Raw genomic sequence first — 20,229 nt, 5'->3', positions numbered from 1 at the left:
ATGCAAGGAATTGGGCGTTGTGCTATTCAACCAATCAGGTGCCTGCTCCCCCAGAGCGCGTGATGGGACTAGGGGGCACCTACCCCCAACCCAGGTCCCGTGGCTTGTTTCTCGTCCAGCACCCCCTACTGGCCCGTCCTCGGGGCTGGCTGTCCCCCCGCAGCGCTGTGCTGGGGGTGCATGCATTCGTCCCTGCATTGCCCACCCTCGCAACCCCCGCCCCACTGTCAGTGCCGGGTGAGGGGAATACCGCTGCCACTCTTGTCAGGGACACAACAGCCCTACAGGCTGTTGGCAGGGCTGGGGGTCCGAGACAACCCCCTCCTCTCCTAGAGCTGGGGAGAGAACCCAGGCGTCCGGGCTCCCAGCCTCCCACCCCCCCCCCCGCTCTAACCTCTAGACCCCACTCCTCTCCCAGGGCTGGGGAGAGAACCCAGGAGTCCTGGCTCCCAACCCCCCTGCTCTAACCACCAGCCCCCACTCCCTTCCCCAAGCTGAGAACCCAGGCGTCCTGCCCACCCCCGAATGTCTAGAACGGCACCCGTGAGGCGGATCAGAGGTGGCCGGAGTCCCATCGAAGACATGAAGTTATTAGCAGAGCACGTCGTTGGCTTCGGCGTCCGGTCCCCGTCAATCTGTACCTAGGCAAGGGCCCGGGAAGGAGGGGGGGAGGTGGAATTTGGGGGGGTCTGGTACCCCCTTTCTGCTCCCCCAAAGAGGAGCCTTCCCACTGAGTCTAGAACGGAGATGCATGCAGGTGGTGGTCGGCAGCCATGGACAGCGCCCCCCGCTGGTGGAAGAGACACATGCATAGTCCAGGGGCTGGGATTTCGAGGGGGGGGGGAAGTGAGATCTGGGTGTGTCCCCTTTGGTGGGGAGTAGATGGGGCCATCCAAGGCGGTGGGGAAGGGACCCAGGAGTCCGGCCCCACAGGTCCTTGGTTCTGATCTAGTGCGGCATGGTTGGGGGGGCACTGGGCTATATGGCCCATGGGGTCTGATCCAAGGGGGGGTGGGGGGTTGAATCCTGGTGGAAGCTGATTCGCTGCTTCCACAAACGATCTCTGGCCCAAACCTGCCCCTCCCCAAGCCAGGGACAAAACCCAGGAGTCCTGGCTCCCAGCCCCCACTCCCCTCCCTGACAGGCCATTCAAGGGCTTTGGGTTAACCAGGTTTGTTGCCCACATTCCCCTGGGGCGGTGGCGTGGGGTTGGGGGGGGGGTCGAAGGCTTTACCCAGGTGCCGTATCCTTCCGCCCCCTAGAGCCAGCCCTGGAAGTAGTCCCGTTTGCCCGTCTTGCATAGCTGTCCCCGAGATATGGCTTTGATTCAAACAGGGAGCTGAGGGGGGGGGGGGGGGCAGGACTCAGGCGTCCGGACAAGGCTGTGTCCCTCGGCGGGTGGCACCTCAGCGTTTGTGGAAGACTGTGTCGCTACAGTGGCGGGACCCAGGCATCCGGGCGAAGTCATGCGCCTAAGCAGGGGGGAGGGGGTGGGACCCAGGTGTCCGGGAGGAATCCAGACCCTCAGGCAGATGCCACCACCCCAGCGTTTGTGGAAGACGATGTCCCTGGGACCAAGGCAGCCAGGTGAGGACATGCACCGAAGCAGGGGGACCCAGGCATCCGGGCCACTCCAGGCCGTCAGGCAGCTGGCACCCCAGCGTTTGTGGAAGACGATGCCCTTAGGCAGGTGGAACCCAGGTGTCCGGGGCAGGCAGGAGCCCAGTGTCCGGGCCCTGGTGGCGGGCAGAGGGGACAGGGCACCCCCCTCCCCCCACAGCCGCTCCACGCTCCACCCTTACAAGGAGGAGATCTTGACCATGCGGTGGGGCAGGTAGGGGGCAGGCAGGCTGGAGTTGGGCAGGGCGTGGGGCGAGGGGGGGCGGCTCTCGGGCGTGTTGGAGGGGGGCGTGGGGATGCTGGTGAGAGCGGCCGCCAGGTCCAGCCCGTCGTAGTGCAGCATCATGTTCTCGTGGGCCTTGGCGTTCAAGCTGGAGCGGCTGGGGGAGGTGGAGGGAGAGAGAGAGTGAACCCAGGCGTCCTGGCTCCCAGCCTGCCCCCTCTAACCACCAGCCCCCACTCCCCTCCCAGAGCAGGGAGAGAACCCAGGAGTCCTGGCTCCCAGCCCCCCCCCGCTCTAACCACCAGCCCCCACTCCCTTCCCAGAGCAGGGAGAGAACCCAGGCGTCCTGGCTCCCAGCCACTTTTCCTCACGTGTCCACTAGGAGGCAGCAGACCCCAGCGCTACTCTGTAGAGTTCAGCACAAAGACCCCAGGGGGCGGGGGGGGTGCCAGCTCCCCCTAGCGGGTGCTGTAGGGAGCACCTAGACCCCCCCCAGTGCCCCTCCCCCTCCCCCCAGTGTGGGGGTGCTGTTACCTCTGGGGGGCGGGGGGCCCCTTGTGGCCCTGCAGGGTGTTGAGCTCCTGGGCGCTGGCGCGGCTGACGGAGGCGGTGGAGGGGGCCGGGCGCAGGGCCCGGCGCGGGGGGCCCCGGCGGGGGCAGCAGGAGGTGGCGCTGCCCTGCTGGGAGGAGAAGGAGGTGCTGCGGCTGGTCCGGCCGCCAACCGAGCCCCCCAGCCCGGCCTCGCTGCACGAGCGCTCGTCCGTGAACTCGTGGCTCTGCGGGGGTGGGGGGGGGGTGGAGATTCAGCACGGCCCACAGCACCCTCTGCCCCCCCACCGCCCCCATCTCCGCCACTGCCTCCCACACCACTCCCTAGCTCCACCACTGCCCCCCACACCGCCCCCAGCTCCGCCACTGCCCCCCACACCACCCCCCATCTCTGCCACCACCCCCTAGCCACCCCCTGCCTCCCACACCGCCCCCATCTCCGCCACTGCCCCCCACACCACCCCCCATCTCTGCCACCACCCCCTAGCCACCCCCTGCCCCCCACACCGCTCCCAGCTCAGCCACTGCCCCCCACACCGCCCCCCATCTCTGCCACCACCCCCTAGCCACCCCCTGCCTCCCACCCCGCTCCCAGCTCCGCCACTGCCTCCCACACCGCCCCCATCTCCGCCACTGCCCCCCACACCACCCCCCATCTCTGCCACCACCCCCTAGCCACCCCCTGCCTCCCACACCGCCCCCATCTCCGCCACTGCCCCCCACACCACCCCCCATCTCTGCCACCACCCCCTAGCCACCCCCTGCCTCCCACCCCGCTCCCAGCTCCGCCACTGCCCCCCACACCACCCCCCATCTCTGCCACCACCCCCTAGCCACCCCCTGCCCCCCACACCGCTCCCAGCTCCGCCACTGCCCCCCACACCGCCCCCCATCTCTGCCACCACCCCCTAGCCACCCCCTGCCTCCCACCCCGCTCCCAGCTCCGCCACTGCCTCCCACACCGCCCCCATCTCCGCCACTGCCCCCCACACCACCCCCCATCTCTGCCACCACCCCCTAGCCACCCCCTGCCTCCCACCCCGCTTCCAGCTCCGCCACTGCCCCCCACACCACCCCCCATCTCTGCCACCACCCCCTAGCCACCCCCTGCCCCCCACACCGCTCCCAGCTCAGCCACTGCCCCCCACACCGCCCCCCATCTCTGCCACCACCCCCTAGCCACCCCCTGCCTCCCACCCCGCTCCCAGCTCCGCCACTGCCCCCCCACCGCCCCCATCTCCGCCACTGCCCCCCACACCACCCCCCATCTCTGCCACCACCCCCTAGCCACCCCCTGCCTCCCACCCCGCTTCCAGCTCCGCCACTGCCCCCCACACCACCCCCCATCTCTGCCACCACCCCCTAGCCACCCCCTGCCTCCCACCCCGCTCCCAGCTCAGCCACTGCCCCCCACACCGCCCCCCATCTCTGCCACCACCCCCTAGCCACCCCCTGCCTCCCACACCGCTCCCAGCTCCGCCACTGCCCCCACCACCCCCCATCTCTGCCACCACCCCCTAGCCACCCCCTGCCTCCCACCCCGCTCCCAGCTCCGCCACTGCCCCCCACACCACCCCCCATCTCTGCCACCACCCCCTAGCCACCCCCTGCCTCCCACACCCCTCCCAGCTCCGCCACTGCCCCCCACACCGCCCCCCATCTCTGCCACCACCCCCTAGCCACCCCCTGCCCCCCACACCGCTCCCAGCTCCGCCACTGCCCCCCACACCGCCCCCATCTCCGCCACTGCCCCCCACACCACCCCCCATCTCTGCCACCACCCCCTAGCCACCCCCTGCCTCCCACACCGCTCCCAGCTCAGCCACTGCCCCCCCACCGCCCCCATCTCCGCCACTGCCTCCCACACCACCCCCCATCTCTGCCACCACCCCCTAGCCACCCCCTGCCCCCCACACCGCTCCCAGCTCAGCCACTGCCCCCCACACCGCCCCCATCTCCGCCACTGCCCCCACACCACCCCCCATCTCTGCCACCACCCCCTAGCCACCCCCTGCCTCCCACCCCGCTCCCAGCTCAGCCACTGCCCCCCACACCGCCCCCCATCTCTGCCACCACCCCCTAGCCACCCCCTGCCCCCCACACTGCTCCCAGCTCCGCCACTGCCCCCCACACCGCCCCCATCTCCGCCACTGCCCCCCACACCACCCCCCATCTCTGCCACCACCCCCTAGCCACCCCCTGCCCCCCACACCGCTCCCAGCTCAGCCACTGCCCCCCCACCGCCCCCATCTCCGCCACTGCCTCCCACACCACCCCCCATCTCTGCCACCACCCCCTAGCCACCCCCTGCCCCCCACACCGCTCCCAGCTCAGCCACTGCCCCCCACACCGCCCCCATCTCCGCCACTGCCCCCCACACCACCCCCCATCTCTGCCACCACCCCCTAGCCACCCCCTGCCTCCCACACCGCTCCCAGCTCCGCCACTGCCCCCCACACCACCCCCATCTCTGCCACCACCCCCTAGCCACCCCCTGCCTCCCACACCGCTCCCAGCTCCGCCACTGCCCCCCACACCGCCCCCCATCTCTGCCACCACCCCCTAGCCACCCCCTGCCTCCCACACCCCTCCCAGCTCCGCCACTGCCCCCCACACCGCCCCCCATCTCTGCCACCACCCCCTAGCCACCCCCTGCCCCCCACACCGCTCCCAGCTCCGCCACTGCCCCCCACACCGCCCCCATCTCCGCCACTGCCCCCCACACCACCCCCCATCTCTGCCACCACCCCCTAGCCACCCCCTGCCCCCCACACCGCTCCCAGCTCAGCCACTGCCCCCCCCACCGCCCCCATCTCCGCCACTGCCCCCCACACCGCCCCCATCTCTGCCACCACCCCCTAGCCACCCCCTGCCCCCCACACCGCTCCCAGCTCCGCCACTGCCCCCCACACCGCCCCCATCTCCGCCACTGCCCCCCACACCACCCCCCATCTCTGCCACCACCCCCTAGCCACCCCCTGCCTCCCACACCCCTCCCAGCTCCGCCACTGCCCCCCACACCGCCCCCCATCTCTGCCACCACCCCCTAGCCACCCCCTGCCCCCCACACCGCTCCCAGCTCAGCCACTGCCCCCCACACCGCCCCCATCTCCGGCACTGCCCCCCACACCACCCCCCATCTCTGCCACCACCCCCTAGCCACCCCCTGCCTCCCACACTGCCCCCATCTCCGCCACTGCCCCCACACCACCCCCCATCTCTGCCACCACCCCCTAACCACCCCCTGCCTCCCACACCGCCCCCATCTCCGCCACTGCCTCCCACACCACCCCCCATCTCTGCCACCACCCCCTAGCCACCCCCTGCCTCCCACACCGCTCCCAGCTCCGCCACTGCCTCCCACACCACCCCCCATCTCTGCCACCACCCCCTAGCCACCCCCTGCCTCCCACCCCGCTCCCATCTCCGCCACTGCCCCCCACACAACCCCCCATCTCTGCCACCACCCCCTAGCCACCCCCTGCCTCCCACACCGCCCCCATCTCCGCCACTGCCCCCACACCACCCCCATCTCTGCCACCACCCCCTAGCCACCCCCTGCCTCCCACCCCACTCCCAGCTCCGCCACTGCCCCCCACACCACCCCCCATCTCTGCCACCACCCCCTAGCCACCCCCTGCCTCCCACCCCGCTCCCAGCTCCGCCACTGCCCCCCACACCACCCCCCATCTCTGCCACCACCCCCTAGCCACCCCCTGCCCCCCACACTGCCCCCATCTCCGCCACTGCCTCCCACACCACCCCCCATCTCTGCCACCACCCCCTAGCCACCCCCTGCCCCCCACACCGCCCCCCAGCTCCGACCCCACCCCCCGCTCACCGTGGTCTTCTCCAGGCAGTGCAGCAGGTGATGGTGCTGCTGCTCGAAGGTGGAACAATTCCGCACAGCCAAGGCATGAGCTGCGCTGCCCAGGTCCTGTGTGGGGGAGATCAGAGCTAGACAGACCCCCCCAGGCACACCCCTGCACGGCCTACTGGGGGCCTGGGAGCAGGGGGGGGTAGAACAAGGAGAGTTGGCGGGGGGAGCGTGCGAAGAGCGAACACAGCTGTGTTCTGCACTCCTGTGCACGTGTAAGGGAGGGTGTGCGACTGGCCGTGGGTGTGTCAGTGCAACCAGGGAAGCGTGCAAGTTGTGAGCGTGCACTGGGATTGTGCATGGTGATGTTAGTGCAGTGGTGCACCGGTGGGGGCGATGATTCTGCATTGGCATTGTGCAAGGGTGTGTGTGTGTGTGTGTGTGTGCGTGTGTACAGCCAGTGTGCATTGGGACTGTGAGAGTGCAAGGGGTGAGTGTGCAGTGACTGTGCACAGGTGTGTCAGTGCAACTGGGGCAGGATGTGGGGGGTGCCAACGGAACTGTGAGTGTGTGTGCTGGCATTAATGCAATTGTGTGTGTGGAAAGTGTGAGGTGAGTGTACCTTGCACTTGCACAATGATGGGTTTAGTGCAAGCAGGTGGTGGTGAATGTGTGTTGTGCATGTGTATGTGTAATGGTGTGTGACGGAGCAGGGAGCAGGGCAGATTTGACCTGGGAATGTTGCAGGGGGATTGCAGTGAGGAGGGGGGACTTCCCTTGAAGGAAGCTACCTGAGCTGTAACCTGAGCCAGGAACGGGGGTGGGGAGAATTAACACCTTCTGCCCGGGAGACTGAACAAAGGAGAGGAGCAGCGGGAGGGGCTGGGAGTTTAGTTTCGGTTGGGGCTGGGTGGTGCAACGCAGGGAACCCCAAGCTGGGGTCTAAGCTCCCTGAACCTCCCCGAGGGACCTAATTGAGGGGGTCTGGTCGTACCTACACGCTCTGCTTGAGACTGTGTTCCTGTCCTTAAATAAACCTTCTGCTTTACTGGCTGGTTGAGAGTCGCAGTGAATCTCGGGAAGAGGGGTGCAGGGCCCTAACTCCCACACAATCCGCAACATGGTGTGCATGTGTAAAGGGTGAGTGTGCACTGTGATTGTGCATGGGAGTGTTACTGCAATTGTGTGAGTGTGTGAAGGGTGAATGTGCAGCCAGTGTGCACCTGAGTGAGCTAGTGCAACAGTGCGAGCAGTGAGCATGCAGCGTGGGTGCCTGCTGAGTGTGCACGGTCGTGTCCGTGCCACTGAGGCAGTGGGGGTTTGTGCACAGGGTCTGTGCTAACATCATTGTGGGCAGGGCGAGTGTGCTGTGCGATTGTGCACGGGGGGTGTCAGCGCTGGGGGGGTGCGTGTGCGGGGGAGAGCGTGCATGGCGTCTGCAGTGAGTGCTCTCCCACCACTGGGCGAGCATGTGCTGCCACAATGCAGGGGTGTTTGCTAGTGCAACGGGACGCGCGTGCGGGCGGCGAGCGTGCGAGGGGTGTGCGTGCGTGTGCTGGGGGTAGGTACCTGGAGGCCCCCGTTCCGCTTGAAGTGCAGGAAGGCGTTGGTCGTGGTGCTCTTAGCCAGCCGGATCCGTGCCAGGCGAACCTTCTGCAGGGGGACGGAGGGTCAGAGACACAGACACAAACCTCCCCCCCAGCTCCCCAGCCCCCCTCTGCATCTCAGCCCCACAACCCCCCTCCACCCTGGCTCACTCTCCCCTCCCCGCAGCCCCCCCGGACCTGCTGCGCCCGGCGTTTGTCCGCCCGCTGGTTCTGGTGGTAGATGCGGCTGAAGTTGGAGACGATGACGGGCACCGGCAGCGCGATGACCAGCACCCCGCTCAGCGAGCAGATGGAGCCGAAGATCTTCCCGGCGATCGTGCTGGGAACCATGTCCCCATACCTGCCGGGGGGGGGGTGTGTGGGAAGGGAAACGAGAACACGAATGCGCCAGAAGCTCGGCTTTCGGGGGCTGAAAAAAGTCCGTTCCTAGCCCTTGCCGTCGGGGAGAACCCCCCACCCAAGTGACGCTGCCGGAGTCTGTCGAGAGCCTGAGCCGGCCGCTCGCAGAGGTGTGAACCGCCCCGTGCAGCTCACAGCCCCGCTGCTCCAGGGCCCCTCCCCGGCAGGGTGGGGGAGACGCTGAGATGCAGCCGCCTCTGGGGCAGGGCGGCTGGGGAACAGCCACCCATAACGCCGCATGAGGATAACAGACGGCAGAAGTGTTGCAATTAGTAATGGAGCGCTTGGGAAAGCGAACTCGCTTCTGGAGAAACGCTGTTAATCCACGTCAGGCGAGCGGCGATTATATAATAAAATACGCGCCACAACACCATGACTTATTTAACGGGCTGAGGAATCAATCAACGGCTCGGAGCGTGGCCAGAGAACGGCGACAGCTTCCCCATTACGGGTAACACAAGGCGTGGAGATGCGGCCACCTCTGGGGCCCGGCAGCTGGGGACCAGCCGCACACAACGCTGCAAGGGGACGGCTCGCCAGGAGCAGCGATGCGGCCACCTCTGGGGCAGAGCGGCTGGGACCAGCTGCCAAACAAATACAGAAGAATTTGATCTTAATTGGGAATTCCAGGGAATTTTAGCTGGGTGGTGGCTTGTTCTAACTGGCCAGGACACTGGGATCCCCCTGCTGAGACCCCCCGCCCCACAGCACCCCCCAGCACCCAGCCCCGACTGCCAGGGGAGAGAGACCCCCGCCCAGCCCCCGCCCCGCTCCCCGCAGCACGGCGCCCCCTAGTGGGTCAGTGCAGACCCCAGGACAAGGGTGATGCCCAGGGGGCAGGAAGGGGATTTTCTGTTCTGTGCCAGGGCTGGGATTCTGGAGGGGGGGAGGAATCAGAAGCCAACTCCCGGCTCTAGGCCGGCTCCGTGTGTAACTACGGAGAACATGAAATATTCACACGTCCCCAGGTACCAGCGCGGAGCGGGTCCGCTTGGCTGGCGAGAGGTTGCTGTAACCTTGCGCTGCGGCATGTGGGGGGGGGCCTGGGGCTGATCCGGGGGTGGGGGGAGAGACCACACTGGGGGGGGGGATGGGAGCCACCTGGGGCCTGAGATGCACAGAAATGGGGGAGGCGGCTCCCAGCCCCCCCCCCGCCCGCTCTAACCACCAGACCCCACTCCCTTCCCCGAGCTGGGGAGAGAACCCAGGAGTCCTGGCTCCCAGCCCCCCCTGCTCTAACCACCAGACCCCACTCCCCTCCCAGAGCCGGGAGAGAACCCAGGAGTCCTGGCTCCCAGCCCCCCCTGCTCTAACCCACCAGCCCCCACTCCCCTCCCAGAGCCAGGGAGAGAACCCAGGAGTCCTGGCTCCCAGCCTCCCCTGCTCTAACCCACCAGCCCCCACTCCCCTCCCAGAGCCGGGGAGAGAACCCAGGAGTCCTGGCTCCCAGCCTCCCCGCCCAGCCGCCAGCCCAGCGATCACCGAGCAAGTTGCCGATTCAGCGGAATCTCCCCCGGCCTCAGGACGAGCCCAAGGCAGGTCACCTGGATCCGATCCCAGCCCCGGGCTCTGCCGGTGCCCCTCACTCCCGACCCGCAGCCCCTGCCAGCCCAGCCCTGCCGGTGCCCCTCACTCCCGACCCGCAGCCCCTGCCAGCCCTGCCCCCCAGACCCGCGAGCTGTGGCAAGCGGCTGTCTCTGCCTCCCGCGCTCGGTGGATAAATAATTCATCCCCCCGTGGAGCTGCAGCAGGGCCCTGCTTCGGTTACACGCCACGTGCCTGCTCTGCTGCAGAGCAAAACACCCGGGCAGCCACTGAGGCCTCGGCGTGGGGCGGGGGCGGGGGTGGGCTGGGCCTGGAGGGAGAAAACGTGGAGCTGCCGTGTCCCCAGACACAGATGGGTGTTCAATGCAGCCTCTTCTGGGGCGGGGCAGCTGGGGACCCGCCGCACATAACGCCACATAGGGACAGCTCGCTGGGCGCTGAGATACAGCCAGCTCTGGGGCGGAGCAGCCGGGGAACCACCGCACATAACGCTGCATGGGGATGGCGCTGAGATGCAGGCACCACTGGGGCGGAGCAGCTGGGGAACCACCGCACATAACGCCACATGGGGACGGCTCGCCGGGCGCTGAGATGCAGCCAGCTCTGGGGCGGAGCAGCCGGGGAACCACCGCACATAACGCCATGTGACGAAGTGGGGGGGTTTCTTGTTTTCTGTGGAGTTTCAATGGTTTGCATGCGGAGGGGGTGGGACTCAGTTTCCCTGAGTGTTACTGGTTTAACGAGGTGAGGGGAGAGGGAGTGTGTTTTGCAGAGGACCGGAGAGAGGACGTGGGGACCCAGCCGATGGCGGGAGGACGGATACCCCAGCGACCGGTGACCTGGCGACCTGGTGACCCAGAGACCCAGCTGAGGAGACGCAGCCGGTTCTGGCCAGTGGGGGGACAATGGGCTGCGGGGAGAGGACCCCGGAGACCGGACCAGCCGGTCCCAGCCCGAGGGGCCAGAGGACAGAAGAGGGGAGAGGGGCCCAGGCGACCCTGTTTCCCTGGAGAGAAGACAATGGACAGAGGGGGGCTTGAGGACGGGGGTATCAGATGCCCAGCTGGGGAGCAGGGGGGTCGGGGCTGGAGAGGGGGAGCAGGCAGAGCCCCCCTGGATGCAGGGAGACTGGGATGTGCTGGGCTGAGGGGGGCCGGGCCTGAGGCCGGAGAGTTTCCTGTGCTGGGGTCAGACACTCGATAACCCTCCTGTGCGACGCTGGCTGAGAGTCCCTCCGGGCTAGAGAACGGGGGGGGGGAATTATTCCCTCTGGGAGCAGGGAGATGGGGGGCCCCGAGTGAGGGGACTCCCTGGGGGGCCCATGGCAGAGACAGACGTGCTAAGGCTCAGAGGGGTGCGGCTCCAGGAGGTGGAGGGACCTGACCCCTGGGACAGAGGGGACCCCCGAGAAGGGCTGTCGCACTGAAAGGGGCCCTCCCCATGGACCACACGGGGCCAGGAGTGGGCACGATCTGTGAGTCCGTGACACGTCACACGATGGATTGGGACAGGAAGGAGAAGCTTGTTTCATAGAAACTTCCGGCAACAGTTATGGAGGCAGAACGGACTCAACCCAGGGGGGCTTGGCCCAGATGGCCCTGGCTCATGGCCACAAATGGAACCCAGGCGTCCGGGCTCCCAATCCCCCTGCTCTAACCCACTAGACCCCACTCCCCTCCCAGAGCTGGGCAGAGAACCCAGGAGTCCTGGCACCGCCCCATTCCCTTCACCATGAAGGCACATCTCCTCCAAGCCCCCATCGATGTGGTGGGACCCGACACGCAATCGGGGCTGTTAACACTTGAACCTAGTGATGGGGGAGAATGACGCTTTCCTCCCTTCATCATTGCAGCGTGAACCTCCAGCCATCCCACCTAGCCCAGAGCCCAAACTGCCCCCTCCTCCTGCCCTCCGCCTTACCCACAATGCATCTCTTTGCCACACCCTTGTGTAATAGTGCCCCCCCATGGCACCCCCTGGCGGGAAGTAAGGGAAGGACAGTTTGTACGGTGACCTGAGGATTGTGTGTGTGTCCCTGGGTGGTGGGGGCTGGGAGCCAGGACTCCTGGGTTCTATCCCGGCTCTGGGAGGGGAGTGGGGGCTGGTGGGTTAGAGCAGGTGGGACTGGGGGTCAGGACTCCTGGGTTCTCTCCCCGGCTCTGGGAGGGGAGTGGGGGCTGCTGGTTAGAGCAGGGGGGGCTGGGAGCCAGGACTCCTGGGTTCTCTCCCTGGCTCTGGGAGGGGAGTGGGGGCTGGTGGGTTAGAGTGGGGGGCTGGGAGCCAGGACTCCTGGGTTCTCTCCCCGGCTCTGGGAGGGGAGTGGGGGCTGGTGGTTAGAGCAGCGGGGGCTGGGAGCCAGGACGCCTGGGTTCTCTCCCTGGCTCTGGGAGGGGAGTGGGGGCTGGTGGGTTAGAGTGGGGGGCTGGGAGCCAGGACTCCTGGGTTCTCTCCCTGGCTCTGGGAGGGGAGTGGGGGCTGGTGGTTAGAGCAGGGGGGGCTGGGAGCCAGAACTCCTGGGTTCTCCCCGGCTCTGGGAGGGGAGTGGGGGCTGGTGGGTTAGAGTGGGGGGCTGGGAGCCAGGACTCCTGGGTTCTCTCCCTGGCTCTGGGAGGGGAGTGGGGGCTGGTGGTTAGAGCAGCGGGGGCTGGGAGCCAGGACGCCTGGGTTCTCTCCCTGGCTCTGGGAGGGGAGGGGGGCTGGTGGGTTAGAGTGGGGGGCTGGGAGCCAGAACTCCTGGGTTCTCCCCGGCTCTGGAGGGGAGGGGAGGGCACAGCGCTGGAGCGGGCGGACTCGTGGGCGGGAGGCCGGGCCTGGCACGGCTGGTGCCATCTGCAATGGGTGGATATTTCCTGGCTGCCCAGGATGCAAACGTCTGTTCAGCTCGTTATTCTTCCCAAGAGCCCCATGGCAGCTTCCATCGCGGGCCAGCGGCGGGGGAGGGGAGAGCGAAAGAGAGGCGCTGGGGGCTGCGGGTCGGGAGTGAGGGGCACCGCATGTCTCTTTAACAGTCCCCAGGATTCCTGGGCACTGCTGCAACTTACTGCATCACTGCTGGGGCAAACCACAGAGCCGGGGAGAGAACCCAGGAGTCCGGGCTCCCAGCCCCCCCGGCTCTAACCCACCAGCCCCCACTCCCCTCCCAGAGCCGGGGAGAGAACCCAGGAGTCCGGGCTCCCAGCTCCCACTGCTCTAACCACCAGCCCCCCTCCCCTCCCAGAGACGGGGAGAGAACCCAGGAGTCCTGGCTCCCAGCCCCTCTGCTCTAACCACCAGCCCCCACTCCCCTCCCAGAGCCGGGGAGAGAACCCAGGCATCCTGGCTCCCAACCCCTCCCCCACACCCACTTCAGCCCTTTCCCAGCCTGTCCCGAATCCGATGCATGTGGGAATTGCCCGGGTTGGATTCGCACTCTGCTCCCAGGAGGCCCAAGAAGAACAATGCTGGTGCCCCATGGACCCGCCGCACCCCACATTTCCTGGCCACGGTAGAGTCCGGGCCCGGACTCCAGAGTCAATCCCTCAAACGCCCGGGAACAAAGCCATCAAGATGCCGGGCTGTGTTCCGACGCGTCCGGCTCTCGGCCAGGGCCCAGCCGGAGAGGTGTTCCCCGCGGGGTCCCGGGAGACCCTCCATCGCAGAGCAGAGCGGGGGGCGAAGGGCGCACTCACCCCAGCGTGGTCATGGTGACGATGGTGTACCAGAAGGCGGCCGGGATGCTGGTGAAGTTGGTGCTGCGGGTCCCTTTCTCGGCGTAGAACATGACGGTGGCGAAGATGATGATGGCCATGGTCAGGGAGAAGAGGAGGAAGCCGAGCTCCGAGGCACAGCTCTTGAGCGTGTAGCCCAGGATCCGCAGGCCCTGCGAGTGCCGGGAGAACTTGAAGATGCGGAAGACCCGGAAGACCCGCAGGGTGACGAAGGCCCCGCTGACGTCCTCATTCTCCGGCATCACCAGCCCGATGTAGTAGGGCAGGATGGCCACCACGTCGATGATGCTCATGACGCTGCGCAGGAACCGGCAGCGGCTGGGGGCGGCGAAGAGCCGCAGCAGGTACTCGCCGGTGAAGATGAGGACGCAGGCCGTGTCCATGCAGGAGAAGGCCAAGGGGAAGCGGTCGCCGCAGGGCTGCTGGCGCTTCCGGCCGGGCGGCGGCTGGCAGGGGATGGTCTCCACCACGTTGGCGATCACCGAGACGGCGATGAAGAAGCCGGTGACGTAGTAAAAGACCAAGGCCACCGTGCTGGTGTGGGGGTTCTCGAAGGCCCGCCACAGCCGCTGCCGGACGGTGCTGTCCGGCGGCAAGGAAAGGTCGGTGGCGCTCTCCGCTTCCTCGTCCTCGGCCAGCCGCTCGGCGTTCTCCTTCTTGCGGTCGCGATACTCCTCCAGGCAGCAGTCCCCGATCAGCTCCGGGATGATGCCGTAAAAACTCAGCTCCTCGTCGAAGGCCTGGATGCACTCGTGCCGGGGGTAGTGCAGGTGGCCGGTGCGGTAGAAGTTCAAGACGTGCCGGAAGATCTCTGGGTCGCGGTCGAAGAAATACTCCTGGCTGTCCTCGTCGTAGAAGAACTCCTTCTCCGAGCTGCCCAGCAGCGTGTCCGGGTACCGGTCCAGCGTGTTCTGCCAGGTCTGGAACCGCCGGCCGCTCACGTTCACCACCAGGATCTCGTCGCCCCGGGGCCGCTTGTCGCTGGGCGGTTTGGGGATCGGCTTCTTGGCCAAGGGCAGCCAGCCCACGGCGGCTGCACGGGCGAAGGGCAGCCAGGTGGCCACGCCGGCCGCCATGGTGGTCGGGCGCGGGGGTCGCCGGGGCAGGGAGGGGGTGTCAGCTCAGAACGGGGCGGGCGCCAAAGACGGAGGTGCCCGGGCAGTGGTCTTGGGACCCAGGAGATGGGGCGCCGGCAGAAGGGGGGGTTGTCTCCAAACGTGGCTGTGTCCGAGGGAGGGTGGGGCAGGTCTCAGGACCCAGGGCTCTGCTAGCTGTGGGTCCCTCGTGGGGACCTGCCCGGGGCTCAGCCGTCTCCGAAACACGAGCACCCGGCCTGAGTCGCAGTGGGGCACGGAGCCAGGGTCTAGGGGGAGAAACGAGTCGCTCCTGGTCACGGTCTCAGGTACCCCCCGGTCTCGGCCGCCCCCTCTCGAGGCATGGGGGGGGTCCCGGGCTCCCCCACGCCGCTGGCTCTTGGCAAAGGGCCCGAAGGGCTCGGCAGCCGGGGGCGTCTCAGGGTGCTGCGGGCAGGAGAGATGAGATGTGAGACAGAAAATCAAGAACTGCAGATTGGACACCTCAGCCCGGACGCCTGGGTTCTCTCCCGGGCTCTGGGACTGGAGTGGGGTCTAGCTGGTGAGAATGGGCGGGGGGGGGGGGGGGGGGGGCTGGGAGCCAGGACTCCTGGGTTCTCTCCCCAGCTCTGGGAGGGGGCTGGGGCCTGGTGGGTGGGGGGGGGGAGCCGGGGCTCCTGGGTTCTCTCCCTGGCTTGTGGGGGGGGATCCACTGGAGGGGGTCAGTCCTAACCAAGCAGTGGGGGAGGGGTGGGTGTTTCTGATTCTTACTCAGAGCCCTTTCCCGGGCCCAGCCCCCCCCCTCCCCCGCAGGGGACAGTAAATGCTCCGTGTGGGATGGGGGGGCCAGGAGGGGCCACCCGACTCAGGGACACCCCAGCGTTGGGGTGGATACGGGGCCAGGGCGGGGGGCAGATCAGGGGGTGGGGGCAGGGCGGGGGGGGAAGCTGCCAGAGGTGGAGGGTCTGGGGGGGCGGGGGGGCTGGAAGTGGCTCCATCCTATCCAGGGTTTGCAGCTCGGCTCCCAGCCCCCCCCCCCCGCGCCCCTGGCAGATCCGGGGCCCCGGGGGGGTGGATGGGGGCGCGGATCCGGGATCCGGGGGGGTGGATTGGGGGGGCGGATCCGGGATACGGGGGGGGGGGGGGGGGGCTCGGACAGACCCGCCCGGCCCGGCCGCTCTCACCTCTCTCCGGCGGCCGCGGGCGGCGATCCGGGCTCGGGGCTGGGGGGGTCCCTGCCCCGGCCCCCCCCAAGCGCATCGCTCCGGGCTCCGGCGGGTGTGAGCGAAGCGGGTCCCGCCTGCATCAGGGGCGGGGGGGTGGGAGATAGCGGCGCTTAGAGCGCAGCGCCGGCTGCCGGGGGGGCGGGGGGAGGGATGGAGGGATCTGGGGGGGGGGGAGAGATGGATCTATAGGGGTGGGGGATGGATCTCTGGGGGGGTGGGATGCGGGGGAAGAGAGCTCTATAGGGGATGTTTCTATAGGGGTGGGGGATGGATCTCTGGGGGGTGGGATGCGGGGGAAGAGAGCTCTATAGGGGATGTTTCTATAGGGGTGGGGGATGGATCTCTGGGGGGGTGGGAGGGGGAGCAGGGGGATCGAAGGGGCAGAGATGAGGTTTGAGGGGGCACCAATGGGGCGGGGACAGGGGGACCCAGAGCAGAGGGAGAATTTGGGGGCCTGAGCGGGGAGGGGGGGGGAGTCCCCGGACCCCTCCCCCACAACAACTCCAGGCACCCGAGGAGGGGTCCACAGACTGAGAACCAGGGAGAGAACCCAGGAGTCCTGGTTCCCAGCCCCCCCTGCTCTAATCACCAGCCCCCACTCCCCTCCCAGAGCCAGGGAGAGAACCCAGGAGTCCTGGCTCCCAGCCCCCCTGCTCTAACCACCAGCCCCCACTCCCCTCCCAGAGCCGGGAGAGAACCCAGGAGTCCTGGTGCCCAGCCCCGCCCACACCCGACATAGCCAGGGGTCGCCACAGGATCCGCAAACAGGTTTAGTGCCCCTCACTCCCGCCCCGCAGCCCCCCCCCCCCGGCCCTGCCCCCCCCCGGCCCTGGGACTCACCCGACTGCCCACCCCGCATGGCCCGGGCTGCCAGTGTCGGAACAAACCTTCATCAGCACATGGGAAACAAGCAGCACTTAGAGCAGATCGATACCCGGAGCGGCTGAGAGCCAGGACGGGGGGGGGCACCGGCAGCGGGGGCAGGGCTGGGGGGGGGCTGCGGGTCGGGAGTGAGGGGCACCGGCAGGGCTGGTGGGGGGGCGGGCTCAGGGCCGTTGGACCAGCCCCCTGCCCTGGGGGAGGATTAGGGCGGGCGCCCCTTAGAGGTGACAGGCCCCATGTCCCCTTCTCTGCTCCCCCAAAGCAGCCGCCCCTCCCCCTTGCTCTGTGTGCGGCTGAGTCTGGTGCCAGCCACGGGGACGGAGCAGGAATCTCACGACTCCGGCGTCAGGGCCCTTCAAAGGCTCCCAGGTGACAGGCAGGCGGCTGTGCCCCCAATCCGTCACCGCCAGCGAGACGCGCCCCAGAAAAACATCCTGCTGCCAGGGAACCCAGCCCCCGCTCCACCCGGCAAACCCCCTCCCTCCTGGGGAGAGAACCCAGGCGTCCTGGCTCCCATCCCCCCCTGCTCTAACCACCAGCCCCCACTCCCCTCCCAGAGCCGGGGAGAGAACCCAGGAGTCCTGGCTCCCAGCCCCCCCTGCTCTAACCACCAGCCCCCACTCCCCTCCCAGAGCCGGGGAGAGAACCCAGGCGTCCTGGCTCCCAGCCCCCCCTGCTCTAACCACCAGCCCCCACTCCCCTCCCAGAGCCTGGGAGAGAACCCAGGAGTCCTGGCTCCCAGCCCCCCCGTCTAACCCACCAGCCCCCACTCCCCTCCCAGAGCCGGGGAGAGAACCCAGGAGTCCTGGCTCCCAGCCCCCCCCTCTAACCCACCAGCCCCCACTCCCCTCCCAGAGCCGGGGAGAGAACCCAGGAGTCCTGGCACCCAGCCTCTCCCCCCCCCGCACCCCCACCAGACCCCCCTGCAGGTCAAAACATTCTGCGCCTGTGACCTGCTGGTTGTTCTGCCTTGACCCCCCCCCCCCCCATCTTCCCTGGGGGATGTCCCAAGTGTCCGGGCAGCTGCCCCGTGGCCCATCGTCTGCAGGATCCGGGGCTTGAAGGCCTCTGGGCTCTGTGCTCCGGGAAAGCGGTAAAAGCGTCTCTACGTTGTTGACCCCATGGGCCCATCTACCCTGGTCTCCGGGCTGCGGCTGATTCTTCCAAGGGCCCTGCACCCGCAGCCAGACACCAAATATCCGGCCTCCCGCGCGCCCTGCTGCACTGGGATCCCAGTTCAAGACCAGCCCGGCTCTGGGACGAAATCCAGTGGCCGGTAGTTCCGCAGGACACGCGCCCTGGGCGTCTCCGTCCAGCGCCCCCTGCTGGCAGAGCAGGAGCGATCCGTGGGAGTTGGGGGTCCCTGCCCTGTACTGACCCCCCCTCTAACTACCAAACAGGCACTTGTTGCCAGAACTCACCTCGTTATTGGGCTTTGTAACTTTGGAGAGTTTAAGCTGCCACATGATTGGCTGATGAAAAACTGGCCTCCCATTGGTTCAAGGGGGTTCTCTGTCCTGCCCCCTTCTCCACAGACCATTGGATTTGGCTGACAAAAAAATTAGTCTATAAATGGGGGGGGGGCGCGAGAGAGCCCAGGGCCGGGCTGGCAGGGGCTGCGGGTCGGGAGTGAGGGGCACCAGTGGGGCTGGGGGGGACGCAGGGGCTGCGGGTCGGGAGTGAGGGGCAGTGGCAGAGCTGGGGGGGGCAGGGCCAGGCTGGCAGGGGCTGTGGGTCGGGAGTGAGGGGCGCCGGCAGAGCTGGGGGGGCAGGGCTGGGCTAGCAGGGGCTGCAGGTCGGGAGTGAGGGGCACTGGCAGAGCTGGGGGGGCAGGGCCAGGCTGGCAGGGGCTGCAGGTCGGGAGTGAGGGGCACCGGTGTGGCTGGGGTGGGCAGGGCGGGAGTGAAGGGCACCGGTGGGGCTGGGGTGAGGGGCTGCAGGTGGGGAGTGAGGGGCACTGGTGGGGGTGAGGGGGGCTGTGGGTCAGGAGTTAGGAGCACCGTCAGAGTTTTTTTATGGGGGGGGAGCCAGGGCCCTACCCCACACGGTTGGGGGGGGGGGGGCGTGGATGACATCACCAGCCCAGCCATTCCTATTTCAGTGTTGTGCTGCCCCCCCTGCAAGCCCCCGGGAGCGCTGAGCCGGGAACGGGGGGGGGGGGGTAGGATCCTTTCCAGGCAGCACTTTGATGCCCGCAGCGGCTGGCATCCGACAACCCGGCCTCAGCGCCCAACGCAGAGATGCAGCCAGCTCTGGGGCGGGGCAAGGGGGGAACCTGGAATTGCTCCAGGGGGAATTAACCCAGGACGCCTGGGTTCCTGCCCGGACTGGGGCTTCGGGGCACAGGGTGGAGGAATTTAAGGACAAACAAGATTAGGGCATTTCCCGCCCGATGGTGTTTCCCCGGCCCTGCACCCCAGCCCTCTAGTGCCCCTCACTGATCCCCTCCCAGGCCCTTGCCCCACGGCGCCCCCCAGCACTGCCGGGGAGAGCGGCCCCTGCCCCGCCCCGACGGGAGCCGAGCGGGCACTGCAGAGTCCACGTCTTTATTGTCTCCGTCATTAACCGCGGTTCACGTCACTGACACATTAAAGGGCCCCGGAGCCGGGCCAGGAAAGTGCAATTAGATATCGTACAGGCCCCCGCCCCCCCGCAAGCCATATCCACACAGCAGTGTCCTCGACACCCACGTCGTACAGATGAGAGCCGGGGGGGGGGGGTGTTTGCATTGGGACACATGCAGAGGGGTCTGGGGGGCAGGAAAGGGGGTCAGAGCAAACCCAGGGCAGAGCATGATAGGTAAAGGAGCTAATAGCCCATGGGGGGGGGGGATGCGGGAACCTCAAAAAGATGAATAGGTGCCCCTGACTCCCACCCTGCAACCCCCTGCCCTGCGGGTGCCCCTCACTCCCGACCCACAGCCCCCCGTCCCCCTGCCCTGCGGGTGCCTCTCACTGCTGACCCCCAGCCCCTGCTAGCCCAGCCCTGGCCCCCGCCCAGCTCTGCCGATGCCCCTCACTCCCAGCCTGCAGCCCCTCTCCCCCTCACAGGGCCCCTGCGTAATTGGGCTGCGGTTCCCCCTCCCGCCAGCGGAGGCGGCATTATGAAATCTCACCTCTTTCCCCTGCTTCTTAAGGGGAAGTTACTCCCCCCCCCCCCCCAACTCCCTCTAGCCCAGATAAAGTCTGGGGGTGGCATGAAGTGCACCAGGGCTGGGAGAAGTTGGGGGCAGGGAGGAGCAGACGGGGGGGCATAGTTCGGGGGGATTGGAGGGGCTGGGGCAGATGGGGGCAGAGCTCGGGGGGGGGCAGTTACCCAGTACTGGAGCTGGGGGGCAGAGCGTGGGGGGGATGGGAGGGGCTAGGGGGCAGAGCTCGGGGGGGGGCAGTTACCCAGTACTGGAGCTGGGGGGCAGAGCGTGGGGGGGATGGGAGGGGCTAGGGGGCAGAGCTCGGGGGGGGCAGTTACCCAGTACTGGAGCTGGGGGGCAGAGCGTGGGGGGGATGGGAGGGGCTAGGGGGCAGAGCTCGGGGGGGGCAGTTACCCAGTACTGGAGCTGGGGGGCAGAGCTCGGGGGGGCA

The 20,229-nt window shown here is 67.9% G+C and overlaps 1 protein-coding gene across 3 annotated transcripts; it reads right to left on the bottom strand.

Moving 5' to 3' along the window:
• Window positions 1-439: 439 nt before the first annotated feature.
• KCND1 (potassium voltage-gated channel subfamily D member 1) lies at window positions 440-19,980 on the bottom strand. Of its 3 annotated transcripts, XM_054014961.1 has the most exons (8): window positions 19,964-19,980; window positions 18,070-18,197; window positions 13,429-14,987; window positions 7,994-8,156; window positions 7,779-7,862; window positions 6,234-6,329; window positions 2,378-2,619; window positions 440-2,000 (listed from the first exon to the last, which is right to left on the bottom strand). In XM_054014961.1, exons 3-8 carry the CDS (start codon window positions 14,541-14,543, stop codon window positions 1,799-1,801), a joined length of 1,902 nt encoding a protein of 633 aa, XP_053870936.1. In that variant the 5' UTR covers window positions 14,544-14,987; window positions 18,070-18,197; window positions 19,964-19,980; the 3' UTR covers window positions 440-1,798. The 3 variants fall into 3 exon arrangements, with proteins under 3 accessions (XP_053870936.1, XP_053870937.1, XP_053870938.1); XM_054014962.1 differs by lacking the exons at window positions 18,070-18,197; window positions 19,964-19,980 and adding an exon at window positions 15,725-15,768; XM_054014963.1 differs by lacking the exons at window positions 7,994-8,156; window positions 19,964-19,980 and having other exon boundaries at window positions 1,903-2,000; window positions 18,070-18,236.
• Between the last annotated feature and the right edge of the window lie 249 nt (window positions 19,981-20,229).

The sequence above is a fragment of the Malaclemys terrapin genome (assembly GCF_027887155.1).
Source record: "Malaclemys terrapin pileata isolate rMalTer1 chromosome 20 unlocalized genomic scaffold, rMalTer1.hap1 SUPER_20_unloc_1, whole genome shotgun sequence".
NCBI classification, from domain to species: domain Eukaryota; kingdom Metazoa; phylum Chordata; order Testudines; family Emydidae; genus Malaclemys; species Malaclemys terrapin.
The sequence above is the reverse complement of the archived record's forward strand: the minus strand, read 5'-3'. Positions and strand labels throughout refer to the sequence as shown.